The 27,541-nt window shown below is 50.5% G+C and overlaps 2 protein-coding genes across 2 annotated transcripts in view; one reads left to right on the forward strand and one right to left on the reverse strand.

Moving 5' to 3' along the window:
- Positions 1-285: 285 nt before the first annotated feature.
- Positions 286-27,541, forward strand: part of syn2b (synapsin IIb) — a 36,513-nt gene continuing 9,257 nt past the window's right edge. Inside the window, exons 1-5 of the mRNA XM_053866961.1 lie at positions 286-1,379; positions 17,972-18,029; positions 18,644-18,735; positions 19,664-19,820; positions 19,899-19,988. Coding sequence (XP_053722936.1) covers positions 958-1,379; positions 17,972-18,029; positions 18,644-18,735; positions 19,664-19,820; positions 19,899-19,988 — 819 coding nt within the window. The 5' untranslated portion in view covers positions 286-957. The remainder of the gene's footprint in view (positions 1,380-17,971; positions 18,030-18,643; positions 18,736-19,663; positions 19,821-19,898; positions 19,989-27,541) is intronic.
- On the reverse strand, positions 20,086-27,131 carry LOC128760043 (metalloproteinase inhibitor 4-like). Its single transcript, XM_053866970.1, has 5 exons — positions 26,776-27,131; positions 23,800-23,897; positions 23,436-23,550; positions 22,348-22,472; positions 20,086-21,942 (listed from the first exon to the last, which is right to left on the reverse strand). Exons 1-5 carry the CDS (start codon positions 26,906-26,908, stop codon positions 21,745-21,747), a joined length of 669 nt encoding a protein of 222 aa, XP_053722945.1. The 5' UTR covers positions 26,909-27,131; the 3' UTR covers positions 20,086-21,744.

Here is a 27,541-nt window from a genome sequence, read left to right on the forward strand (position 1 = left end):
GACGGATGCCTCTCCCCCGCACTCCTCTGCTGCCAGGACCATCTCCTGTCGTCTGCCAAGGCAGCCCCACGCCAGTGGCACAAACTCAGTCCTGGACACACAGGAGATATTTTCATTGCCACCAAGACCCCTGTCCTTCAGTGGGATATGCATTTGGAGATTGCATTAAAAGATGGATGGCTAGAGAGAGGGAGGAGGGGCTTGGAGATTAGGGGGCAGAGTGTTTCCATTGGTGAACGCCGCTCTTGCATTTCCTCCATGCAGGAAACCCCTTCCACTGGTTGCACACGACACTGCTCCACGGCTGCAGCACGACACGCCGACGTAGACTGTGATGTAGGAGGAGGATGACAGGAGCATGGGAGGGGGAGGATGCCAGCGAGTGTGCTGAACGAGAGGGCGCGTGAGTGAACGGGAGAGTGAGCGAGTAGGGAAAAAAGAGAGTGAACGGGTGAGATAAGCAGCATCCCATCAGTGCATTCTGCTGGCTGGCAGCAGCTCAGGAGGCAAGTGGAAGGCAGAGCAGCACCACCTCACCAGAGGCGGCGACACTACATCTCTGTCTCTCTGCCCCCCTCCCTCCCTCACTCACTCACAGTCGTGCGCGCGTTTGTGAGGAGGTGTAAGCACAGGAGGCGGAGGAGGACCACATCTTTGCGCGCTAATCTGCTGCCATCGCTTGACTTTGGAGAGCTGTCTGCGGAGGACTGGACCAGAGCTTCATCCTCCATCCTGCCTGCTGCTTTTCGTCAGCGACCCCTCCATCATTTGGACTGATATGACCCTGGTCACTCATCTCACCTCGGATCCGTGCGTTTATGCAGCTGCCCTTCTTCTCTAGCCATCTGCCTGCCTCTGCTCTCGCTTGACGCCGCAGAGAAATCCCGGAAACACATCCTGCGGATCCAAGCATCCAACCAAGCAACCGACTGAGAGAGTGACCTTTGCAACGCAGCCATGAACTTCCTCCGGCGCCGACTTTCTGACAGCACCTTCATGTCCAACTTGCCCAACGGCTACATGTCTGACCTCCAGAGGCCTGAGCCTCCAGCTCCCCCTCCACCCACTGCCCCCTCTCCATCCCAACAAGAGGCAGCACCGACTCAGTCTCCGACCAAAGCCCCAGCTCCGACCCAGGCCCCAGCTAGCTCCCCTGCGCCTCAGGAGCGACGTCCCAGTCAACAGGGCCAGCAAGCTCCACCTGCCCAGTCCTCCTCTGGTGGGTCCTCTGGGTTCTTCAGCTCCTTCAGCTCCATCACCAACGTGGTCAAGCAGACAGCCGCTTCTGCAGCTGGATTCGTGGAGCAGTCTGCCCAGTCGCCATCACTATCCAAGAAGTTCAAGATCCTGCTGGTCATCGACGAGCCTCAGCACGAGTGGTAGGTGGACAGTTACTCAGGAGTTTGTGTGACCGCTTTGGTTTGATCCTCTCTACTTTGAGCTGTGTGTGAACATCACAGTAGAGAGCATATTCCTATGAGTAGGCCAAACATTAGGGGCTGTATTTCTCTCTGAGAAAAACGTGTTGTTACTAATGTAGCATTAATAGATTTGGGATTGAAAATGCCATTATGACTGGCCAGGACAATGTGGCCCGTGGCATCACAGCGATCATTTTGCTGTGATGGTGCGTCAGTGGTGGGGATGTTTCAGGCAGTGAGAGAACAGCTTGTCCTCATGCAGCTCAGGCCCTGCATTCTCACTGTGATGATTTCACAAACTGTGCTGGGCTCCTTGATGGTTTCCCTGGTGAGTGGTGATCTGTGTCTGAGGAAGGGAAGGTGGACAGCAGGACCTCTGAGCCTTCAGAGTCGGCCCCCTAGGTTTTGCATGAGGGCCACTGGCTGGACTGAAGTCATGCGACTCTGAGGAAAGCAGCAGAGCAACGATAGTAAGGTTTCTGTGCCACACAAAAAATAACATAGGTCCACAAGTTTGTTTCTCTTCCTGTTCATTAGATCACGCGCCTCTTGGTTGACCTACAGGGCTGCTTACTGAGGTGCAAAAGCACAACCAGTGGCTGTGGACTCCTGATGGAGTTCACCTCCAGCTGGGGTCCCAGGCTCAGAGCCCCACTGTTTGACTGTGTTGCTGAGCAGAGCCACATGCTCCAGACACGTCAGGCTGTGAGGCTTCAGCTGAGCAGCTGCTCACCTGACTCAGTAGAGTGGTTAAAGCTCTTCCCTGAGTGTCACCAGGTTGCAGGTTCACGTCCGGCGTATGTCTCTTCTCCATGTGTTTTTCACATCCCTCCATTTGACCCTGATCCTCCTGGAAACATCAAGCGGCGTAGATAGAAATGTGGGCGCCATTGACTTGACTCCTCCATGTTGGGACGTGGCTCCTGCCACCAATAACGTGGCTCTGCTCTGTCTGTGTGTGTGTGAGCCACGCTGCAGACTGGAGCGTCTCCTCTTCACAGACTTCACCTCCATCAACAGTGAACCACAGGTGAAACACATGCCAGAGCTTTAGTTGAGGGAAGGACAGACGTGGAACTGAGTCACGTCAGGGGTGTTGATGGTGGATCTGATGACCCTCCAAGTCTGAGGACCATGACTCACATCGCCACTGAACCTGCAGCCAGGTTTATTGTTCATGTTTCAAAGTGAACCGCGAGTCAAAGTCTTTGAACAATATTGTGACATCTCGCTGGAACAGCAAGGACTTTTTCCCCTTATTTCCTGTATAAACCATCATTTCAACAGCAACTTGACCAAAATCACAGCCAGCTCAGCGGCTCGTTTGGTGAAGAGCCGCATGAAACTGGGGAAAGAGCCGCGGGTTGGCCAGGCCTGACCTACAGGGAGTCCACTTTGAGCTGTCTTTTCCAGGCTCTGACCGTTCCCCCCACCAACTCAGACAGCAAGGTGGGCATGTACCTCCAGAGACTACAGACGGGCAAACTGTGAATCAGAGAAGAACCTGTGTTGCCAATGTTGTGATCGGGGGTGTCAGTCTTACGTCGGCTGGGACTTGCATTTGTTACATGGCAAATTCAGTGAGCTCCCCAGTGCCTGGCAACCCAAACCACTACAGGTGGACCTGGCACCTCAGTGCTCTGCTCGCTGTAATGAACAACCAGGGAGACGCGGCTCCTGGGTACAATGACTGGGCTAATGTCACTGTGGGGGTGGGGAAATAAAACATGGACGCTGGTAGCGTCTCAGTTTTAGAAGAAGGTCCTCTCATTAAGGCTGCTCCTAAAATAGCAGGGCTTTGCTTGCTTTCTTTGTTTCTCCGCAGCCTTCAGCAGCAACTGTGTGGAGGCCATGTGTGCCATGTTGGTGCTGAATTTGTATGATCCTTTAGCGTCTGGCGAGCAGGAGAAGGTCCGTGTTATGAACCGCTACATCATATTCAGTCCAGCCTGACCATGTCGCTGCGAGTGTCACGTTCTACTGGAGCTGTCCTCGCTGTTATAATCCTCCACCCCTGTTCTCTGACATCATTATCTCGCTGGGTTTAGTGACCAGCTCACGTTGGCCTTTTCTGTTTCGATGTCGCTGCACTGTGGTCGACAGTAGAGTGTGTCGTGTACACGCTCAGTCATTAAGGGGACATCTGTACAGCAATATAGCAATTTCCGCAGGAGTCGCCAGTGAAAACCGTGTGTTGGAGTCATCCTGTGTGTTATGCACAGCGGATGAGTGGTTTGCCATGGGAGTGTCTATTGGTTGGTACACAATGGATGCATTTGTCTTGAAGGTCGGCTTTTTTAGAATTGCTGAATGACTTGCCGCAGAACCAAATACAAAGCGAGCTTGAATTGTTGGTCGACTGCACGTTGTTAAGTATTGTATTCATTGTTATTATTTTAAATCTTTTGGAGGAATGAATCATTCTAATGATGTCAAGTGTTGGCATTTTATTTCAAGTGATTTTCACTTTCAGTGATGGTGTGGATTCTGATTCCGTTGTGCTGGAAACATGACGTCTGCGAGCCTTCGGTGATACCTGAAGATTAACTTGGGGATTCTGCTTCATATTCCACTCGTCACAATCAGAACCGGATTACACATGCGTGACACAGGCAAAGCTGCAGCGCTTCCTCATGCGCTGATGGTGTGAGATGCTGCTCCACATGACGCTAATCCGTCTCCTCCAGCTGTGAGCCTGTACTGCCACCCACGATGGGATGACGCCACTCGCCATCCAAAACGTGAGACGGTAGATAACGTAGCTTCTCTTTATTGTGGCATCACCCAAAACAAACTCTACTTCAATTGGATGAGCACTTTGATGCCCCTTTTTTTCACTTGTCCAACCCAGCCCCACTTTTAGCCGTATAATTTAAGCAGACCTGTAGGTCTTGAGCGGTGGACAGTCTGACGTGAAAGCTGCGTCCGAATCAGGACGTGTGTGGCTCCAGCAGTGGTCGGTTCCCAACAGGTGGGAAGAATTGCAGGATCCCCTGGTAGACCTCGAGCCACCGACTGGGCACAACTGATGGAAATGTCGGTGTCACTGCTCAATCCTGAGAATCTCTTGACATTTTCTGGCTGCTGATAATCTTGCGTTTGCCTGAGTGAATACAGCTTTCTCCACTGTTTATCGCTGATCCTTCAATGATATTCTGAGCCCCACACGTCCTTCCAAACCTTGCTAATCCAAGAGAGATTCTCAGGCAAAAGAGACTTTGCATTGCAGCGACAGCGTGAACCAGAACCCGAACCAGGTTTATTGCCATGGTCAGTTCGGAGGAGCCCACCAACTAGGAAGGTGCTTTCAAAAAAACGTGCAATAATGAACGGCAGAGGGGAAAAAGCTGTTCCTGTGACGGGAGGTTCTCCTGCCTGAGGGGAGAGGGACAAACAGTCCGTGACAGGGTGAGAAGGGTGGAAGGCTCTGATCCCAGCTCCCAGTTTCTGGGTCCTGGAGACATGAAGAGGTGCCAGGCTGCAAGCCAAGCGCACAATGCCTTGCAGAACCAGGGCTTGACTGGGACACGATAAGGGCCCCATCTTCGTCTCAGTTGTAGCCCTCACCTGAGTACAAAAAGCAGGATCGGGACATTGAAGACATCTGTTTTGTTAGTTCAATCCTTTGGAGCTGATGGCCTGACTGACTGGGATCTGCAGTACAATGCCCTCGATCATTCTTCCTTTTCGTCCTTGCAATTCCAGTTGCTTTGTAGTCTTAAAGGTTTCAAGAGTCTTGGTGGATACACTCTAAACGGAACATGACGCTACCATGATTTCTGTCAGCGCAACCCAGCGATTAAGGGAGTCCTGAGAGTGGTGTCACGTGCAGTCATTACGTAACCATCCCAATCTCTCAGAGATGGATACATGGAGAGACAGCCTCCTCCAGGGTCTCCTCAGGTGATTCTGCCGCACATACAGCAGAGACGGACGACAGATCTGGGAATCTCCCGCTGTCTCGCACTGCTCCCTTTTCTCTCTTTCCTCCCACTGCCTCATTTTGTCTTTCATCACGGCTCTCTGGAGAAGAACTTTGTGAAGCGGTGACGTCATGAAAAGAGACATGCTGATTCAACAGTTTGGGCCCAGAGGCCACATCTGCTCTCTTTTTCCTGGCTCTTCATTTCTGCCTGCATCTCTCCAGCCTCGTATTTGTTTTACCTTATGTGTACCGATGCGCCTGCATTTGTGTAAGAGCGACCAAAGGTCACAATGGCCGCCGTTTCCTCGGCAGCGTGGGATGATTTGCAGCATGTCAATGCCTTCATTACAACTGAAGCGTTGTCTGAATCTCAGTTAGGTACGACTTCCTCTTGGCAGTTGAGATTTTTGTGTTTGTATTGGACTGTGCAGAGCCTCTCAGTAAGTCGCTGTAAAGAATGAGAATGTGTGGCGCAGTCTGCTTCTCTCCACAAGAGAAGAAGAAAATGTGTTTTCCACTGGAGGACGGGTGGTGCAAACCCTGGTGCCGCCACTGGGTCACGGCTCCATGGTGTTGATGAAGCTGCGCGTGCATCAGCTGCTGAGCTTCAGTAAAGCACCTGACAGTTTTGAAATGGCCACTGCAGACAGGCCGCAGGGAGCAAGTGAGCCCTGGCAGAGCTCATGGGCCCCACCTGTCCCGGTATGATCCTTTGTGACCTTCAGATTTTGCTAGTCCTGTTGATGATTTTCCATGCGCACTGCTTCTTTGCCACATGTTTCAATGCCACACTGCTGGCACGTGTGCCATATTGTACTGATGAACATCCAGGAGCTCATTGCTCTTGTTTCTGACCTTCATGAAGTGAGTTCAGTGTCGTCACATCGATTCGAGTGGAGCTACTGCAGCTTCTGAGGTCACGTGATCATCTGCTCAAAAGGCATTTTTTTGCTTGAACCAATGGTCCCGCATCACTTCGTTCCCCTGAGCACATTGCACAAGGGCTGCTCATGATGGGGTCACGTCCTGCACTGCCCTGAGCCAATTGGGGGGCGGAGTCACGCAGAGGAGAGAGGATGGTTGGGTTTCAGACCACAGAGAGGAGACGCTAGTCAGCTGAGGAGATGAAGTGTGGAGTCAGTGGAGAAGAAACCTGTTCCTTCTTCACTGGAGCTCACTGTTCCATGAGGAGCGCTCGCTCACAGAAGACAAAAGTCACTCTCACCACAGACGGATTCAGGAGCCTCATCCATCCGTGTGAGAAAGGAGCCATGTTTGTCAAAGTTGCTTCAAGTTCTTTGACGTCCAGCGCACACCTCAGTGCTGTCATGTGACTAGAGTTAGTTTGTATTGGAAGATTCTTGATATATATATACTAAGAATATATTGCATTATGATTCAGTTAACAAATATGTAATATACAATTCAAAGACAACTGAAAGCTTTTATTTTTTATATTAAATTTCACACGTTACATTCCTCAATGTGAATTATGAAAATTGTAAATATATATTTATTTCATACTTTTGAAAATATTACAGCAGTCACCACAGCCGACGACAGGTGGTTGACAGTGGTCCAGGTGAGCGCTCAGAGAGGTGTTTGCTCAGGTACATGAAACATCAGAGGGAACATTGGCCACATCTACTTTGAGAACACGTTTGATGACGGATTCCAAAAAAGTTTTTGCCTCTCTCTCTCTCTCTTTTTAATTCATGTTTATTATGAATTAATTATTAAATAACCATCCACAGGCGAGACAATGTTTTAAAGACCACTTCCAAAACAAACCAAGCATCTCGCCTGAATTCCTGCGCCGCAGCCAACGCCTCCCCAGGATGGCGCTGGTTAGGAAGGAATGTCTGTATGACTTGGTTTAAGGCTAGTGAGAATGTGAGAGGGACAGCAAATGCTTTTGCCTCGTGAGCAGACTTGATTCATAAAGCCATCGAACGGTTGAGGAGCAAGGCACATCCTGCTGACAGGTGGAGTCGTGCTGAGACGGTTTCATCTGCCCGGGCTTCTTAGTGTCAGTCATAAATAGCCACTATCACAAATGTTAATGGTGATGTTAATGAATCCACATTTTGACAGGGTTACCAGGAAACATCCAGAGAGCTCTGCGCTGCTCAGTCATTCCTTTCTTCTTGCATCAGCACCCATTGATCCACCTTTGAATTGCATCTTCAGTAGACTGAGTCAGCAGACAGGCGGGTTGAAGGTGCGTTCAGACTCGATCCCCTGGATGGCATCAGTAAGCTGCTGTGGGGGCAGGACGCTGCGCTGCCCATAAGAAAGCCATTGAGCGCTTCCTGCCTTGGTATTGATGGAGCAGACGCTGAGCAGGTTGTCAACCATCTGATCCGGCGACATCCAAGAAAGGTCTCTCTCGTGGCAAGAGTCACAGTTTCCAGTTTGGCACGGCTCCATTGGAGTGGTCGTACGCCGCTGCGCTGCTGTCTCAGGTCCTCCTGGATCCTCCTGCAGGGATGTGCCTATAAGAGCAGAGCGCTGCGTACCGGGGCTCGGAGCTTATTCACCAATATGGAAAGCAGTTGGAGTGTGGTGAGGTGAGAGCTTTAATGTTGAGATGGCCATGTTTGGCTGCTTCTCTTGTGATTTCATGTGGAGAAACATCAGTACTCCTGTGGGCTTGGCCAGTACCAGTGCTGTGAGTACATGATACATGATGATTGTCTAAAAACTGAACTCATGAAAATCATAGTGAACCAAATCAACAAATGTATATATATATATATATATATATATATATATATTTATATATATATATATATATTTATATGATTATTTATTTTATTTTTACTTTGTTTTTTTCCTTCTGTGTCTGAGCGCATAGTGCTTGCTGTGATATTCACAAATCTCTACACTCAGGATGAAGCGGCTCCTATGTTTTACCTACAGCATCGCACAGGGCAGGGAAGCACACAATGTCTTTGACTGTAGCTGTTGCTATGGCAACAAACTCACTCACGTGGTTTTCATTTCAAGGGCTGAAATAGATGTGGTTGTGTTGTTGCTCTTCGTGTGTAGCCTGTCGGCCAGCTCTAGTGGTGAAGTGGCAAACATCAGAGGACGATGGCTCCCTCGGGACCGGCAGGAAGGAGCTCAGCCAACATTCCCTTTTCACTCTCGACTCGGCCTCTTGTGTTGGCTCCGCTCTCGGCCATTAGCCACAGCAGTTTTAGAGTTTGGTGCTCAGAGTCCAGGGAAATCCTGTCGTTCATCGACATCTGCTGCGTGGTGGCAGGTGATTGCTGCTTCTGCTCGCTGTCAGTATCGATCCAAACCATGGCGACTGCCGTCCGTCCAGGAAACAGATCGGTCTAAAGCGTAAAGCAGTTGGGCAGCGAGTGTCTGCGTTGAATTGAGGCCAGAGATCTGCCGATGGTGACTCCTGCCCTGGAGCAACATTGCTGATCAACACTGGGCTCTGAGCGTCACGTGTCAGTGTAGTGTGTCCCAATCCTCCTCAGAGTGAGGGCACTCGCCATCCACCACTTGAAATGATCCCTTCAATATGTTTTTGTTTCTTCTGAACAAACAACAGTGGGCTAGCATCCAGGCTAACGTTAGCATCCTCATACGGATCTGTCTCCGCCCATTTCTTCACCGTTGCTTCACCAAACCAAGTGAGATGATCAGTTGGAGAAACGTTGGAGCTGCCATTTCCAAAACGTTGTCTCCAACACTGGAGGATATGCAGGAAACAAAACACAGCACGGCAGCCAATGACACACCGTCTTTAGTGTGATGTCATCAAGTGTCGTCCCAATTCTGAGGGACGTCAGTCACTTCACTTGGTCGTTGGAGGGAGGTTCACGGTGGAGGGAGGTTCACAGTGGAGGGAGCTTCACACTGGAGGGAGCTTCACAGTGGAGGGAGCTTCATAGTGGAGGGAGCTTCACACTGGAGGGAGCTTCATAGTGGAGGGAGCTTCACAGTGGAGGGAGCTTCACAGTGGAGGGAGCTTCACACTGGAGGGAGCTTCATAGTGGAGGGAGCTTCATAGTGGAGGGACCTTCACGGTGGAGGGAGCTTCACGGTGGAGGGAGCTTCACGGTGGAGGGAGCTTCATAGTGGAGGGAGCTTCACAGTGGAGGGAGCTTCATAGTGAGCTTCACAGTGGAGGGAGCTTCATAGTGGAGGGAGCTTCACTGTGGAGGGAGCTTCACAGTGGAGGGAGCTTCACAGTGGAGGGAGCTTCATAGTGGAGGGAGCTTCACAGTGGAGGAAGCTTCATAGTGGAGGGAGGTTCACAATGGAGGGAGCTTCATAGTGGAGGGACCTTCACTGTGGAGGGAGCTTCATAGTGGAGGGAGCTTCACAGTGGAGGGACCTTCACTGTGGAGGGAGCTTCATAGTGGAGGGAGCTTCACAGTGGAGGAAGCTTCATAGTGGAGGGAGGTTCACAGTGGAGGGAGCTTCATAGTGGAGGGAGGTTCACAGTGGAGGGAGCTTCATAGTGGAGGGAGCTTCACAGTGAGCTTCATAGTGGAGGGAGCTTCACAGTGGAGGGAGCACAGAACCAAGTGTTGGTGTTAGGGGGAGGAGTAGGACACAGCCTTAGCTGCAATATATCCAGGTTCAGTCAGCGCAGCCTGCGACAGTGTTGTGAGAGATGAAGTGGTGAGGATGATGAGTGACCTTGGCTTCAGTCATCTTCACCCTGTCATCATGTGTCCAGAGGTCCAGTTCTTCCCTGACCTTTTGAGAAAGGCGCTCGCTCCACAGGCCTCTGGGGTGTAAATAAGGACAGCGCAACCACACGTTACCATTCTCCTGAGTCCTGTGTGGACCTGTTGACCATATGGTTGGAAGAACACTGACGCCTGTTGGCAGCACTTTGTAGATGTGCACTCCATGTTTTGTAGGATGCTGACACACATTCAGAACAACTCTTTCTATTGAGGGAACTGCGCTGCCTTAATATAATTTTAGAGTGTTTAGTGTGCTCTTTCTGAGCTCGAGCTGCCTCCTCTTTCCTCACAGTCTTCCTTGTGGCAGCCTCACACTCCAACTATTCCATCTCTTTTTGTGAATGGATGAACCAATGATTGACGCCAGCTCAGTCCTCCATGGCCTCAGTGTCATGTGATTTCTAGCAGTGTTATGAGGACCCCTCCTGCTGGACCAGGCCTCTCTCATTCACCAACACGCCCACAAACACATGCTCTCTGCACACACGTTCCTTTCCATAATGTGCAGCTCTGTAGGAGGTGTCTGTGTCAAACTGTCAATGTGGAGTCACTGTAAACTGCGAGCAGCCAAGTGGAAGCCTGCTGACTCTGGGTATGAGCAGGAGGTGCGATCGTCCCTGCCATGACGCTGCGGAAGCTGCCTCACTCTGACCGTACCTGCGTCTAGAGCAGTGTTCTTCAACCCTTCCCTGCTTCCTCAGCAGCCGTGGTTCACAGCACCACAGGAGCCTGGGCCACTGGTGCTTCAAGTCCTGTAGAAACTCCCTGTTCACTGGTGAAACACTGCAGCTACTGACACTGGCTTGTTCTGTTGCCAGGCTGTTTGTTTCCCGTGTGTCCAGAAAGAGGCGGCAAAATAGGTCATGCTTCATTGATGTGTGGACTGACTTGAAATCACTGTTTGGGTGGGATCACTTCTCTTTTGCATGATGTGACTGGAGTTTCCAGACAAATCCTCGGCTTCTCTGCCTGAACTTGCTTCATAACAACAATGGTTCTTTCTCTCTTCACGTGTATTTTGTGGTGCGTTTAGTTGTTCAGAGCCACCTTTTAAAGCCCAGAGCCAACGTTGACAGTCCATGAGCATCAATACAGTTTGGAAGTCAGACAGGTCAGGTTAGCCGTTAGCTCTGTTAGCTCTGCGCTGCAGACAGTCTTTGGCCTGGTGGCGGCTCCCTCCCTCCCTCCCTCCCTCCATGGTTCTGTGGTGAAGGTGTGTGGTCCAGTTAGAGGCGCATCAGCTTTAGAAACAGCTGGAAGTTGTTGAAGCACGTGAGCGGCTTCTTGGCTGTGAGTGTGTGGGAAGAGGAGCGCGGCGCACCACAGCAGCGCTGCTTTGACTGAGGGAGGGATCAGTGCATGTCAGCCGGGTTCCTGCAGTCACACTGATGTTGGGCGATCAAACCTTTTCAACATTTGCATTTAGGAACTTTTTTCTTTTAATGATACTTTGTCAATGGGAGATGAATTAAGTTATTCATGTCTTGTTCACATCTAACGTCATGCGTTATTATTAGTGATCTATCATTTTAATTAATTGTTTTTATCTGTTTGGGACAAATGCAACATTAGCTACAGGATGGAAGTCTCATAGTGGGTGACTGGAAGAGCTGTTGACTCCTAGCCTTTTTGAACAAATACACTTTTGGAAGAAGAGAAAAATATGATTTTTTTTCCAACTTCATCAAAACAGTTGTCGGAAATGAAAGAAAGAAAGAAAGAAAGAATGAAGTCAGTCAAGGTTCTGTGCTCCTCTGTGGCGTTTGTTTGAGACAAGTCACCAGAGCGGCAGCAGGAAAGTCTGCTTTCATCAAGTCAGGACTTCAGTCAACATGCGCAGTGTGACGCCGCAGAGTCGTGACTGGGAAGTCTCCTCCTCCCTGAGCAGCTGCTGCTGCCCCCTGCAGGAGGAAAGGGCAGAGCGACAGACCCGGCTCTGCAACAGACTTGGACCTTTTCAAGTCGAAGTGATGGAACTTGAATGAGCCTGTAAACAGTTGCTTCAGTTTCTGAGAAAGCTTTTCTGTGGCGGAACCGAACACCCCTCCCACACACACACACACACACACACACACACACACACACACACACACACAATAAAGTGTTTATCAGCAAATAGTGGCCTGTGTAGACTGCGCATAGATTGAACCATGCACTTCATTGACTTGGGACATGCCACACTGACTGACAGCCCAGGGCACAACAGCACAGAAGATCTGCCCGATATGAGCTGATACGAGCCGAAGAGTGTCATCGGTTTGCACACTTGAAATCCACGAGAAAGGACTAGAATGTGACTGATATTTGGTACATGTGCTTCAGTTTTGTTCACACGTCTCATGAGCTGTGGTGCTTGACAATGACTCATTCTCAGAAAGATCTTTTGATCTTTTCCGTAATGCTCCAGTGACCCTAAAATGAATAAGCTCCTCGGGGACCTTGGCAGTTGAAATACAATTACAAATAGTGGCATGTAAGATTAGACGGTTCATGGCCAATTAAACAGTGAGCCACAGGGAGATCAGGCCCCTGGAGCAGGTCGCAGGAGCCCATAGTTACTGCGGCACCAAACTGCTCTGTCTGTTTGTGTTGCTTGGGTGTAAACATCTCAGAGTGACCCATGAGGCCTCACGGGAGGATTATCAGGACGGAGGCCGGTGTTTGTTGTGATCACGTCTAGTCCCGAGCCCCAGTCTTTAACCTCTGAAGGCTCCGGGTGAGAGTCCCAGTTTGAGCAGAATTCTCATATATTACTAAAGAAAAATGAAAGACGATCTTTGATCATTATTTGAAATGTTTACTGACAAAAACCCTCCCACTCACTCGTGCACTGCTGTCAGCTTTAACCATCCAAGCTCCATCCTGGGGAACAACGTTCAGACCAGATAAGTCTTCAGTCCTGCTGAACCCACACAGAGCGAAGAGAGTGAGGAGAGCAGGGAGAGCGGGGAGAGCAAGGAACAAAGGGAGAACAGGGAGAGCGGGGAGAGCAAGGAACAAAGGGAGAACAGGGAGAGTGAGGAGAGCAAGGAACAAAGGGAGAACAGGGAGAGCGGGGAGAGCAAGGAACAAAGGGAGAACAGGGAGAGTGAGGAGAGCAAGGAACAAAGGGAGAACAGGGAGAGTGAGGAGAGCAGAGAGACCGAGGAGAGTGGGAAGAGAGAGATGAGAAGAGGGAGAGTGAGGAGAGCGAGGAACAAAGGGAGAACAGGGAGAGTGAGGAGAGCAAGGAACAAAGGGAGAACAGGGAGAGTGAGGAGAGCAAGGAACAAAGGCAGAACAGGGAGAGTGAGGAGAGCGAGGAACGAAGGGAGAACAGGGAGAGCGGGGAGAGCAAGGAGAGTGAGGAGAGCAGGGAGAGCGAGGAGAGTGAGGAGAGCAGGGAGTGCGAGGAGAGTAAGGAGAGCGAGGAGAGCGAGGAGAGTGAGGAGAGCAGGGAAAGTGAGCCTCCAAACCTGCATCCTTTCACCATCCAGCTTCATTTGAGCAGGGAGGACGGTCATGTGGGTAGACGTTGGTTGGTGTTCTCAGCAAAATTGTTGAGTCAATATTATGTGCTGGTTAAAGACCACGCAGAGTGGTATTGAGCGCGACATTGCCAATGAGCTCACTGTCAAATGCATAACATGTGAAACAGTGACCAGGTGAAGGGCTGGCCAGGGAGTTCTGTGGGGACAGCCTCTGACCTCCGGTGGTTTGGATCAGGTGATGTTGAGGAGACGTGGACGACATGTGCTTCTCTCAATAGAGCCATCCAAGTTGACTATTTCAATGAGATTTGAGAACCGTCAAAAGTCAGAAGGAACCAAAGTCAGCCAACAACAACAACAGTCATGCTCTTTGTGATGGGAAGGCTGGGAAGCATGACTCCCTACAGAGAGAGCAAGTAGGTGTGGGGGCCAGGCCTGGTCTGACGCAGCAGACGCAGAGGCCTCGTGCCCGTCTGTGATGTCAGGGGTGTTAGCCAAATCCTCCTGCAGGGGTTGGAGCAACTGGACTGCAAGGAACGGCTTTGTTAGAGAGAGAGAGTGGCTACATGACAGCAGACGTGCTGTGAGACGGGCGGCGGAGGGGACAGGTCGTCACGTGTCTCTCGGTCCAACGGAGCACACGAGGCCTCCAGGGCTGCTGCTCTCTGCTGTGACTGGACACACGAAGCACGTGAGGTTGGTACAACAAGGAGAGAGAGAGAAGAGCGTGTGAGGCGGGTTCCAGCTGAGAGAGAAGACCAGATGTCACGTAGGAGAGCGAAGCACAGGCGAGACCTTCACGGGAGCTTTGCTTTGCATCTCTGGGGGAACAGTGACGCGGCGTGTTGGTTTCTGCCACAGCACCTATGTGGGGACTCTCCAGCACTCACAGCAGTTCCTCTGTTCTGCTCAGGCTGAAGCTCCCTGTAACAATGAAGAAGACAATGGGCTCCAGAAGAGTCCTTGGTATCAAATCAATCCCTTTGATTCCATAGTTCAAGCTGATAATATGGACCTTGTTGGCTGCGGCCTTGTGTTCAAATCCATCTTAGCTCCTGTAGACTGGTGAAGGGACCTGACAGAGTGGTGTCCCAGCGTGTCCTTGCCAGTCTCTCCGACTCTTCTCACCTCTGACACCGGCTGCAGGATAGGCCTCTTCTGTCCTGCACAGCTTCACTCTCACATGCAGTACATCGCTGTCCTGTGGTATTAGAATCAACATGTTGTGCAGTCAAATGCTATGCTACATTCAACTGAACTCCAAGGAAGATATAAGTGAAGTGTAAATAAAAGTGTCACCGTTTCAAAACAGCTCCAACGGGTGCTTTCATGAACAGTGTTTCCAGCAGGGGGCGCCACCACTTTCTTCATCACTGTTTCTTTCCAAGAACTTCTCCATAGTTGGTGACTATCACAGATGTGCAGCTGTCAAGTCAGTTCACTGACTCACTGCTGCCACCACACGTGGCTCATGGATTCAAACTGAGCGTCTTGCGGCTGAAACTTGCGTTTCTTGTTTTTCCTTCAACAACCTACTGAAAGCATCTGAACATGCTGTGCAGCGGAGGAAGAAAGGACTTTTACTTCCTGTGGGAACATCACAGTCTCTGCTCTTCCTCCTCTTCGCTCCTGTTTCCACACCTGCGTTCTGGTTGGTTGACTGAGCTTCATTTCTCTGCAGCTCCTCCTGAAGAGTGGGACAGCGCTGTCAAGCATCATGGTCATCTCTGCTCCACCATGAGTGAGGCGCGGGGTGGTCCGCTCGCTTGGTGCCTTGCACGCTAGAGCTGCTCAGGCTCTATCGCTCAGTGGATGTCGCTGTAGTCTGTGGCTCCAAATATTGAGATGAATTTGAATTTGGAAACTACACTCGAGCGTTCAGTTGACAGCCTGCGCCGACCCCCTGCAGCCGTGGGCTTGTTGCTCTGCTGGCTTGAGAGAATGGCACCTTCCGTCAGAGCCCCTACTGGGAGCGTCTCAAGAGTCCTGACTTAGAATGACGGGCTGAAGACAGACAGAGAATCGACACTTGGGTCACAGAGTTCTAAACCACTGACTGGATGTTGTGTGGACCAGAACCAGATGATGCCACATGGGGTGCCTCCACCAAAGAGGCTGTAACCTCCTGGATCCACATGGATGCATCATGTTCTTGCTTGCTCCGACTCAGTAGTAGCTGCTGCCACCTGCTGTCCTGCTGAGCTCACTGCTAGCAGCGATACTTCAGACGATCACTTGGACATGAAGTGGCAGAGCTCTTGACTTTTCTGGCTGTTTTTGGATGGGCTAGCCTCTGAGACCGTGGACTGGGCCAACATGGACCCTCGACTCAGCGCTGAAGCAGAAAGGTGACACTCGGGGTTAGAGCGCCAGAATGTTTGGCCTCTGTCTCTTCGTTGTTCGCCCGACATCAGGCAGCCTGGTGAGCAGGAAGTGAGGCTCAGGAAGGGATCCTGGTTTAGATGGAGATTTGCTTGGCAGTCGCTCAAGAGTTTTGTTTGCCCTCACCCTGTCACCTTCACTGTGACAGAGTGGCTGAGAGTCATTGCTCTCTTATTTACAGTTACTGTTGTCTGCTTGTCTTGTTGGTTGAATTCCACCTTTATCCTGTATTATGTGTATTCCGGGGTTTTTTTGTTTGAGTTTGCCTTTTCTGGTGTATCTAGTGATGGGTCACGTGACTGGGTCGACTGGGCAAAAAGGCGCCAAACTGTGTCTCACAAGGAATGCGATCTCCCGGTTCCTTGTCTGTATTATTGACTTCATTGACTTCATGAGAATTTTTCATCACCGTATTGTTAAATCAGTGGGAGTCCTGAGCTTTTTCCCATCTAGTAGTGAGCGTAGTGAGGTGGTTCCGACTGTGGCCGGTGGAGGGAAGGGTTTTGTTTTGTTGTGATGGAGCTGGGTCGAGCGCTGTGCGGCAGGTTGTGTTGGCAGTGTGGTGAGCAGGATGGAGTTGTGGATCTCCCTGTGAAGAGGTACAGTCCAGATGCCAACACTGCAGTGAGCAGAGGTGTGCGCCAGTTCTGTAGTTGAAATGAGTTCAGTCCTTCTCTGTTAAGATGAGTGAACCGCTCAGCCTCTTTACAGTCTTTGCTTTTGGGGAAGTATATATATATTATTGTTTTTTTTTCCTTGCCTTTTTGCATCTTGGAGCACCTTGATCATAACATTTCTTTGGTGAAAGGAAAGCGTCTCCAGCGTCTGCCTCCCACACCTACTCTGGCCTGGATTACCACGACACTCTCATCAGATAAATCCGAGATTGAGTCATTCAAATGTGGAATTGTATGGTCCATGTGACAACTGGTCGAACTGACATGAAAATGTCTCATTGGATTAGTCTTCGAAGCATGAGTTGATGTGTGGAGCAGCACTTTTCAGGTGACAAGCTGACAATTCTTTCCTCTTATTTTCATGAGGTATTAATATGTTATTGTTATTGATTTTTGCTCCCTCATGCAGGCGAAGTGACAGGGGAGTGAAGCACGTGGCTGATCCAGAGATGTGTTGGGTGCTCGTCCCTTCCTCTGCTCTGGCTCTGTGGTAATAGCCCTGCATTGATCTGACAGCTGCTGCTTCCATGGTGTTGTCTCAGACTCCGGGACGCCACAGATCCATACTCAGAGTTGTTGCATCAAATGAGCCAGAAAAGTGGACTGGGATGATGTGGCGTGCCTGTGAGGTGCTGGGAAGGTGGTTTATCAACAGGATCACTCGAGCTTCACTCACGACTTTTCAAGAAATACAGTTGAGAAGCACATGGAGCAATGATGAACAGTGGAGTGCAGGATTTCCTTCGCAAGGCCAAGAAAATGCATGGACAAGCCAATACTGTTAAAGATGTTTGCATGTCTGAGGATATCTCTCTGCTATATATGGAGCTTGCTGAGTCAACTGTCTACATTTTGGTCCCGAGCCGGTGCATGTTGGATGGAAACATGAAGCCAGGAGGAGAGGCTCCGTGAGTCTGGAGGATAGAAAGGCTCCAACTGAAGTGCGACTGTGGGGGCGGGCTGACTTGGCTTGGTCGCCTGTTATGTCGTTCAGATGTTCATATTTAAAAGTCCCAACATTTCTTTGTCAGCTGCTGGAGGACGGCGAAGCCCGAGCCGCCACATCCCTCAGGTCAGAGCCGAGAGGAAATGCTGAGGCAGACGGTGAAAGAGCTGCTTTCCTCTGACTGTGATGGCTGGTTTTTGCTTGTGTCATTTTCGACACCCAGTCAGTGACCTGTCCCATCGTCATGTCATTCTTAAAGTCTCACGTCTGGAGGCTGCTCTCATGTTTCCCGCCTCTCTGACTGCAAGGTTTCCTCTGACTCACTTGTTTGGGACGGATGTGAACAATACGCTTGTTCCCACTCTCATGTCAGTCCAAGTGAACAGAAACCGAAACTCTCTCTCTCTCTCTCTCCCTCTGTCCTGAAAACAGGGTCAAAGTGTTCCGGGGGAAGAAGGTGGTCGGGGAGTACGACATCAAAGTGGAGCAGGTACAACGCCCGCCGAGTTCCTGGGAATGGAGGGAATGATGTGGTGTGTTTTTCCAACGGTCCCTGATCTGTTCATGAGGAACTCGCTCACGTTCCATGCTGACGCTGAAGTCACCAGCAGGTCGGTGACTTTAACTGACATGGACTGGAGACCAGGGTTAGGCACGAGTCAGAGGAGCCACCCTGTCTCCTCAGTGCTCTCGTGCTGTAGGCAGCGCTAATGCTAGGAGCCGCCATCAGTTAGGGACCATCAACAAATTCTAAAGCCTCAAAGTCTGAGTGACATCTTCAATAAGGCCATGGAAAACAAGCATTTTAGGAGAGAGAGAACTGTGACGAGGTTTTTCACCACACAAGACAAAGGACTGACAGTTTGGATCATGACCTGGAGAATAGACTCTGACTCCATGGTCATTTCTTCACCTGATGGTTTCTCGTGTTTCTCCAGCAGCACTTTGAACCATTTAAACATGCTTTCAAAACAGCATACAGATACACCACCAAACCAAATATAAAGTGCATGAGAATTTTTCATCACCGTATTGTTAAATCAATGGGAGTCCTGAGCTTTAGCTGACTGGATGACGTGCACTCATGTGATTTCTCACCATCAGGCTGAGTTCTCGGAGATCAACTTGGTGTCCCACTCCAACGGAACTTGTAACGTGGACATGCAGGTCATGAGGGGTGGAACCAAGGTGGTCAGGTGAGCCAGACATCTCCTCTGTGGAAGCCGATCACATTCTCTTCTGGCCCTCAGCTGTTGAGTTGGGCTGCTGATGAATCGATGACACAAGTGTCCACTGACTGACCACATCCATGTCTCTCTGTAATGGCCGTGTGACATTCACCACGTTTGCTATCTGGGCTATGTTGCCAAGAAACTAGCTTCCAGACGTCTTTTGTCTGCTGCAGCAATGACCTGTAGGTGACGCCATGTGTCTGACATGACTGATGTTTCTGGAGAATGATCATGGCATGAGTCACGGTCGGATGTTCTCCAGAGCCTGACTCCAGATGAAGGCAGGTCCAGGGAGCCGGCCTCAAAGTTGGCGGTGGCGTCACATTCAACAGAGGCAGGCCACGGCTCAGCGCTCGCCCTGCATTAGAAGAATTTCCCATTGGAACGCTTGGGTCCAGAGCAGGTCCTGGGGTCGCTGAGGGTCTCTGCTGTAGCCACTTGACTCACACTAGCTCTGCTAACATGTGCTAACACCGGCGCCGGTGAAGAGCTGCGTTGCCCCGGAGCTGTCACAGATCCCAGGTGTCTTATGATGACCGCAGATGATGAAGCCAGGGTTCTGGAGTGTGAAGGCAGAAGACTCTGAGCAGCTTCATGCAGCTTCAGGCAGTTGAAAGTCGTGCCACCACACGACGTGGCGGCAGCTGGAACGTGTTACCGGCCTGGTTTATCTTGAACAGCTGACAGAAAAACAGTCTGTCAAAGCTCAAGGACGATTGACCCAATTCTCTAGCCTCATCTCCAGTTTGAATGCTGAAGGATGGCTTGCCAGAATATCTTCTGGATTCATGTGAAGGTCTAATCTCAGTTCCCCACATGCTCCACTCAAACACCACTCCTGTCTTCTGCTGTCTCCCTGAGAAGCTCTGTGACTGTGAGCATCTTCTGCCAGATCTTTCAGGCCTGACTTTGTCCTGGTGCGTCAACACGCCTTCAGCATGGCCCAGAACCAGGACTTCAGGAACCTGATCATCGGCCTTCAGTACGCAGGGGTCCCGTCCGTCAACTCTCTGGAGTCCATCTACAGCCTGTGTGACAAACCCTGGGCCGTAAGTGATGAAAGCAGCGACCTTGGTGTCCAGGATGTCCAGGTGTGAGATGCCAACGGTGTTTGCTTCCATCTCCAGTTCTCTCAGCTGATCAGAAGTCAGAAGAAGCTGGGCTCGGACAAGTTCCCCCTCATTGAGCAGACCTTCTACCCCAACTACAAGGACATGGTAGGAGTCTGTCCTCTCTTGTTCTGGTGGGCACGAGTGGCATGTTCCTCACGCTCTCTAAACACCACACAGACACCACACACCATCCACTCCAGGAGCAGTGAGACAGTTTATGTACATTCTTTTTGGTACATGGGATAGAAAAGTTGAATCAGGCAGAAACAGACATAAATACAAAGAGTTCTTTCGATACAAAACAAATCTTTTAAATGCTCTTACAGTGTTAATATCATGTTAGTGCCTTGTCAAACCCAGCAGCCAGCCGGAAAACCTCGCTCCCTCTCACCCATGTTTTTAGTGCAGCTGTTAAAACATCTCATGGTACGTCATGTACGAAGTGAAAGCATGGACACGTGGAATCTAACGCAGATGCTAGTAGCTCCTGTGCTTCCTGGTTAACATATGTACAACAATGCCAAGGTCTTCGTGGTTCTAGGATGTCTCTTCCCGTCTCTGCTAATTCATATGGACCCTCTTTTGTTTGGAAACTTCTTGGACGAGTCTTGGGTCTCACTTTAGGAGTGAACGACGCGCCACTCCTCAGCAGGATCCTGCCTCAGTTCTGGCTCCCTCTACAGCTCCTCAACTTCTTGAATGTTTGCTAGTGCGGCGGTGAATAAAGAGGCATGAAAAAGCAAGTGGATTTTCATTAGGTCTGAAGCCCCGAGATGTACGTCCCATTCATGATGAATGCACACTGTCACTGCCTCCTGTAACCTGGAGCTTGTGTAAGAGCAAAGTCTCCGAGCTGCAACGTTGTGTTTGGCCCGTTTGGCTCCAAGCAGTGAGAAGGGTCTGTCTGTCTGTCTGTCTCTCTCTATGTCCGCCTGCCTGCCTGTCTGTCTGTCTGTCTCTATGTCCGCCTGCCTGTCTGTCTGTCGTCATCTCAGTAACATGTTGCTTGATGTTTGATCGTGGTGATATTCCACGTCAGAAGATGCTGAAGGTTTTCTTTATAGCTGTGAATATGGACTGGGACCCAGTACAAGTGCGACTCAAGGTATCTAGACCTCCCACCTGCTAATAAGAGCCGCAAGAGTCCACATACTAGCCATGTTTGAAAGGTCAAGGTATGTTGTTGAAGTTTGGCAGAGTGATGCAGATCATCTTCATGTTCTGGGTCTGTGATGCAGACACCCTAAATGTGTTTGGGATTTATTCCTATTATATTGCATTGCATTTCTGAAATGAGAAAGAAGCAAACCTACATTGCCATTGTGGATTTTCCAGTCAGTTGTGTTGAGAAAACTGACTCCCAATACGCATCCCTTTCCTTCTGTTGTCAGGTGATGGTCTGATCTTTTGACTTATTTCCAACTTCAAACTCACCCTTCCCACTTCACTCACTATATTTTATTGATTTCACTTGTTCCATTTTTCCACTCAACACCACAAAGCCTGTTTTGTTTTTACTCACTGACAGTTGACTTGTCCGGTGGATGCGCGGCTGGGACGGTGGTTTTATTGTGAGTGGCCTGAATGCTTTCCTGCTGCTTCTCAGGTCTTCATGTGATACAGAACCGCAGAAATATTTGGAGAGACCTTGTGAGGTCATTTGGCTAAAGTCACTTGAATCCAATTTGACACATTGAGGCCAACATTTGGTTCCCAGAGCTCGAAGGCGCTAGAGATCTGGCAGCGTTAGCAGCCAGTAGGAGCCGGGCCTCGGGGCGACTTGGACCACAGTTGAAGGAGCTTGAAGATGATGCTTTTGTCTGGCCTGATGGCAAATTGGCTGATGGTTTGGCGAAGCAGGTCAAGGGTCGGACATGTCCAGGAAGTCTCTTTCAGGCGGGGGTCCGCCTCTGTACCAGCTGCAGGTGGTGTCGGAGCGGCGGATGCAGGCGTACTGACGCGCCTGCTCTCCGTTCAGGCTGTTGTCCAGCAGCCAGTCCGTCCACAGGCACTCGTCCACTCCTGCAGACGCACATGGCACCGAATAGCAGGTGTTGATCTGCGGAGGGAGGATAGGGACTCAGCCTCTTTGGAGCTGGCTCAGATGCTGGAGTGTCCAGTGCTTGTTTCTACTGCAGATAATTGCAGTAGGCTCATCTGCTCTAACTTTAAAGGAAGCAGAGTGGCCAATGCTGTGTCCAGGACTTTGCTCTTAGCATGTTGCTGAGCCTCTCAGAGCCTCGGAGCTTCTTCTGAACAATGTTCTGGACCGTGTCTGTTTGTTGGAGGCACCACGTGTTTGCATGAGGAGACAGTATTGGCCGCTCTGCTGCTGAGAACAGATGCAACATGTGGGAGTCATGAGCCATTTAACTCTGCTTCAGTGCGATTAATCCCAATTAAAAAATGTCTACTGTTGAGAGGCCTTGTATTTGCCATCCACGGAGCAAGAGGCGCCACTCACTCTGCACTCACAGCCCATCTGGTATCTGTAGTTGAGATTCTTCTTTTGTGACAGCGACAGGTTGTCCCAGGACTCCACCAGGTCACACTGGCCGATGGAAATCCTCCCATCACTCCACATGCTTCCTGGTGGGTGACAAATGGCTGTTATTTCACTCTCCAAAAAGCAAGGAGCTAAAACATGCCGAATAAAGGCTTCGACAGCTTCATGTGTAGTTTGGACACAGTGCCCTTTTTGCTGTTCAGTTTCTACAATGCTTTGTTTCTCATCCACACGAGGGGCTTGTGTTGTGACCATATCTGTCTGCTCCCATGTTGGTTAGCAGTGGGATGAACCTCCCGCCGCAGAACACGAAAAACCTGACGCCCTGTGTCCTCAGCAGGACGCCCTAAATGTATCACCAGTGCCTGTATGAGGCCCAACTCCTGGTGTCATCTCTCTGCTTTGACTTTGACATTGTTTACGTTGTTTACCGCCGTCATCTGGCAGCATGGAAGCTGCTATTGATGGGGTGTGTGACGCTGCTGACAGGAGGAAACGATCCTTCACGAAACTAACTGCTTTCTCATGGGAGGAATATTTGGCGCCCCCCCACGTCCCAGCGGCGAGCGGACGAACACACAGCCCTTTCAGAATGAGAGCAAAAGAGCTTCACAGGGATGAGAATTCCCGTCGTTCTATTGACCGAACCATGCCACAAGCCTTTATAAACATGTTATTATTATTATTATTATTGTTATTATTATCTTTAATGAATGAGGCTCAGCCCAGTAAAACAGTCGCCCAGTGTTACCGTGGCAACAGTTGCCACTGCCCTCATGTCTGTGAACGTTTGTGATTTGACTCTGATGCTTGTTTATCTGTTGTTTATCATGTTATTTTGGGACAAATAGCTGTTGACAGCTGTGTTTGTTCCAAAGCCAGTTGTCAGTCTTTGACATTGTGTGTCCAGAGTAGGCGGGGTGATGGGTTGGGGGCGGGGTTTTGGACGCCCAGTTTCAACATCCGAGCTAAAAACCTGACTGATGAGTTACGGCAGGATCTGAAGTGGCCAGCGACCTGATGTCCTGAGAGCCAGAAGGTCTTACCTGAGAGCAGATACCCAGCTTTGTTGTTGTTGTCCAGTTTGACCCCACATAGTGAGGAGAAGACCGGCGTGTAGACGTACTGTATGTCCTTGGCCTTCTCGAAACCTTTGAACATCTGGAATCAAGGAGAGCGTGAGGGAGACCACCAGCCTGCAGAATGAGGCCATTAAAATACGTTGGCGGCCGTTTCCTTTCCGCTGTTTTCGCACGGAGCAGAAACAGATTCCCAAATCGAAGGTGTCACCAGAGGTTACATGCGGCACATTTGGCTGCCGCCATTTTAGCCCCACCACTGCCTTCCCTTTGCAGTTGTCAAGACAACACCAAGACAGATTTATGGTGCTGCTTGTCAGTCTGCTCTCACCTTGATCATCTTGACTTCATACTGGATCATCTTCATGTACGGCGAGGAATTGTTGCTAGGCGACACGATCTTCTCTCCTGATATCTTTGCCCTTATCACTGTGAGGAGACAGGTTGAGAAGACAGACATGTGAAGTGAAGGAGTCGTCTGTGGAATAGATGGGTTTGTTGTTGTGACACTGGATGCAGTGTTGGTGCAGAAGCAGAGCCTCAGTGGTGATGGACAGAAATAACAACGTCAGATGGATGCAGAAGAGGAGCGACGGAGATCAAAGACTAGAGAGTGAGAGCGAGCCAGGAGAAGCGTGACCCAGCACGACCTCCTTATCCTCCGCTTGCTTTTGCCTCTTGGCTCGTGGACGAGCAGAGGAGGAGCTGCAGGACTTGTAGTAGATGACAGATGCTGCATTGGTCTTTTTTCCTTGCATTTGCTCCTGCTAACTAAACGCTATATTGTTTTCCATACAGTTCAGGCTCTTTCCCACCATCCCATCTTTCTCTCTCACGTGGCCCCATCATTGCACCACTTCTGTCTCTACAGTAAAATGAATGTATTGCAACTAGGGGTCAGATTCGATTCAAAGAATTAGAGAATTTGAGATGAATGAATCTCACTGAATCTCAGTTGAATGGCATCAGAATATTTGCCACAAGAAGCCACGTTTTCCAACGTGAATGAATGTGGTACATGGCTGAACCCAATGATGGAGCCATACAGACAGTGAAACAACAGAATATTGTTGATTCTGCATCCGTCTTTATACCACCTGATTTCAGCTAAAGCTCTTTTCATGTCTTGAATTTGAATTTCAATGTGATAAGAATCTCAAGTCCATCCAGAGTGGTGGAAACCCTGGACATTGTGTAGTGAAAAACCTCCCTGAAGCAAAGCCAACAGATGCTTTAGTTTGCTTTGGTTCAGGGAGGATTCCTCCATGTTTGTTGTTGTTGTTCTCATCCTAGCTGCATCAGTGGAGCAGGAGCTCCTGCACTGACAAAGGATCCCTGCTGTCTGGAGGGCACACAGCACACTGTAAATTTTTAACCCGTTTTTTGTTGTGATTATTTAATCATAATTGAGTCGCACGACTAATTGCAGCGCTTCACTCCAGAGAATGAAAGACACCGGTCCAGTGCACTCCTTCCCTCTTCATATCAACTCTATTCAACTGTCCTCTATGGAGAGTCTGAGTCTGAACACCTCACTGGAGACTGGCCACAACTCTGCCTGTCCTTCTGCCGCACAGCTCCATGAGAAATATTACAAGGTCGGACCATGAGAACTGATGTAGCGAGGAACTCCCCCCCTCTCAGATGAATCGGCAGCCTTGTCATCAACACAAAGCCGGACTGTCAGTCGTCTTTCACACCGATATTGTTAGTATTCAGACCATTGGGCCGAGCCTATAGACATGGAAATGAAGTGGAGAGGGAGAGAGACGGGAAGAAAGCAAGAGAGATGGAGTAGGCTGTGCTGGCATGGCACTGGCCTCCGTCCAACACACAAGCTGGGACTCTCAAACATGGCCGACTTGTTTGTCCAGATGGGAGGTTACTCAGATGTACAGCTTCATTCAGCGTGGCAGGTCAGCCCAAGGTCAGCAGAGGAAGGTCATGTATCTCCAGTGCTCTGGGAGGACAAAAGTCATTCATCCCCCGATACTCTGGGCGAGAGGTGGGGGACTCCCTGGACAGCTGTGAGCACCATCCTGCCACATCACTGTGTGGGAATGCTGTCCTGTGGCCAGTGAAGATGCAGTGTCACGCTCTTGGTGTATTGGATCCTCCATGAGTCACCAGGGTTCTTCTTGGAATCGATGATTCTGCCAGAAAGCTCTTTGGTTGCCTCTGTGTGGGCGTCAGATGTCAGAGCGCTGCAGGTGTCTGGACCCTCCTCCTCACCAGCAGGGGTCGCTGAAGTTAGTCTTGGGTTCACATGACTTGACACTCGGGCCTTGGTGAGTCCAGGGGCCAAAGCAGTCCGAGCCCCAAGAGTGATGGGTCCCACTGTAGGGGTCGCCTCCTGGTGACCTCAGCAAACCCCTGCTCTCTTGGCTGGAGTCAGAGTCAGAGTGCTGGCTTGCTCTCTCTGACTGTTGTGGGTCACAATTTTGAAATCCATTGGAGAGAATCTTTTTTTTTAATGTAAAAAAATGAATCTAACTTTGATCCTAAAATGACTTGGCAGGTGCGACTTGGCCCCGGGCCCTGAGCTTTGACACTGGTGCTCTCTGTGTGTGTGAGACGCTGTTGATGCGCTGGCTTTGTTGTTTGGAGCCATGTGAGTGGATCTGCAGTTCTGCAGGATCTGCATCCAGAGCCTCCGATGACTGCAGTCCTGACCCTCTGAGCTGTGAGACTCCTAACTGCAGTGAAGCGGCCATCAGGTGGCCCTTTCCACCACAGTTGGGAGCGCAGCGCTGCAGGTAGCGCCCCCTGGTGGTGTGAGTGGGGAGCAGAGGCAAGTCTTGCCTCTGGAAGACGGATGGGAGGGCAGCATGAGTTAGGGCTGACACCATGGGCTGGCGAGTTTGACCTGGCTGACCTCCAGCTGAAGCAAAGATGTTGGTTTTCTCTCCGAAATTCTCTCCTCACCAGGATGGAATGAGAAGACTTGCTGAGTGATGACTTCCTGGCAGCTAATTCAGCTCCAGCCTTGTTGACTGAAGGCGCCACAGCAACTTGCGCGACTCTCTCTCTCTCTGCTGGAGTGTCACCTTTGACAAACACCAGGTCCTCCAGCGTCCCGCAGCCTCAGGCCAAGTGCTCAGGGCAGCTGTTGATTTTGGCCTGAGCTGAGAGAGGGAGGATGAGAAGCCACAGGCAGAGAGACAGGCGGACAGACAGGCAGAGAGACTGAAACTAGGCCAAGCACTGGGGCTTGTTTTCAGCGGCTGCTTCTGAGTCGGACGTCTCTTTCAAGCTCAGCCAGCTGTTTCCTGTGGTGTCAAACCTGCAGATTTGCCCTGAGACTTACCGATCTCCGCGCTGCAGAAGAGCTGCTGCGGATGAGACGGGTGGCAGCTGCATCCCTCCACTGCCGCCTCCAAGCCTGCTCCGAGGACCAGGAGCAGCCAGAGCCCCAGACCGGCGCCGTGCTCCCTGGACATGGCCACGACGACTCCAGCTGCCGCCTCCACTCACGACGCAAAGCAGGGCAGAGATAACAGATGCTGCGTTCATACGATGCGAGCTCCAAGGGTTGGACAGCAAGTGTCTGTGGCTTCCTCTGCTCGGCGCCGCTCTTCTCTCTCCCTCTCTCTCCCCCTGGACGCCACACAGAGAGGCTCACAATAGTCGGATCCCCTCACTCGCTGGTCTTGAATGCTGAGAGGGTCGCACACAGGGAGCCTCTTATGTGCTCGACACTTGCAAGACAGCCCTCTGAAAGAGGAGAAAAAAATCCAGAATCCCAGCTTGTTTCGCCTCTTGTTGATGTCTGTTTCTGGCAGATGTGTCGGGGAGTTATGAAAACTGGACATTGCATTTATCGGTCCTTTCTCAGTATGTTCGGACATAAGATGCTAATCTGGGGGCAGTGGAGCCCCTGCGTCACCTGGGTTTGGCTGGAAATGTCTGGCCCTCGTCTCCTCCACTGGTGATGTCCCACTCCTTCCTTCCGTGCCTGGGCGTGTCCCGGCAGACGTCCATGAAGACGGTGGTCCTCAGGGCAGCTGTCTCTCGGCTGAGTCTCTCGGCTGAGTCTCTGGGAGACGACGGAGCGTTTCAGTCTTCTGGCTGAG

The sequence above is a fragment of the Synchiropus splendidus genome, chromosome 6, assembly GCF_027744825.2.
Source record: "Synchiropus splendidus isolate RoL2022-P1 chromosome 6, RoL_Sspl_1.0, whole genome shotgun sequence".
NCBI lineage: Eukaryota > Metazoa > Chordata > Actinopteri > Syngnathiformes > Callionymidae > Synchiropus > Synchiropus splendidus.

Excerpts from the sequence above, each read along its gene's own strand:
- LOC128760043 (XM_053866970.1), bottom strand. The coding sequence starts at position 26,908 with ATGTCCAGGGAGCACGGCGCCGGTCTGGGGCTCTGGCTGCTCCTGGTC. Across the intron at positions 23,898-26,775 it reads CTTCTGCAGCGCGGAGATCG|TGATAAGGGCAAAGATATCA; the intron begins GTAAGTCTCAGG and ends GTCTCCTCACAG. Across the intron at positions 21,943-22,347 it reads AGATGGGCTGTGAGTGCAGA|ATCAACACCTGCTATTCGGT; the intron begins GTGAGTGGCGCC and ends CTCCCTCCGCAG.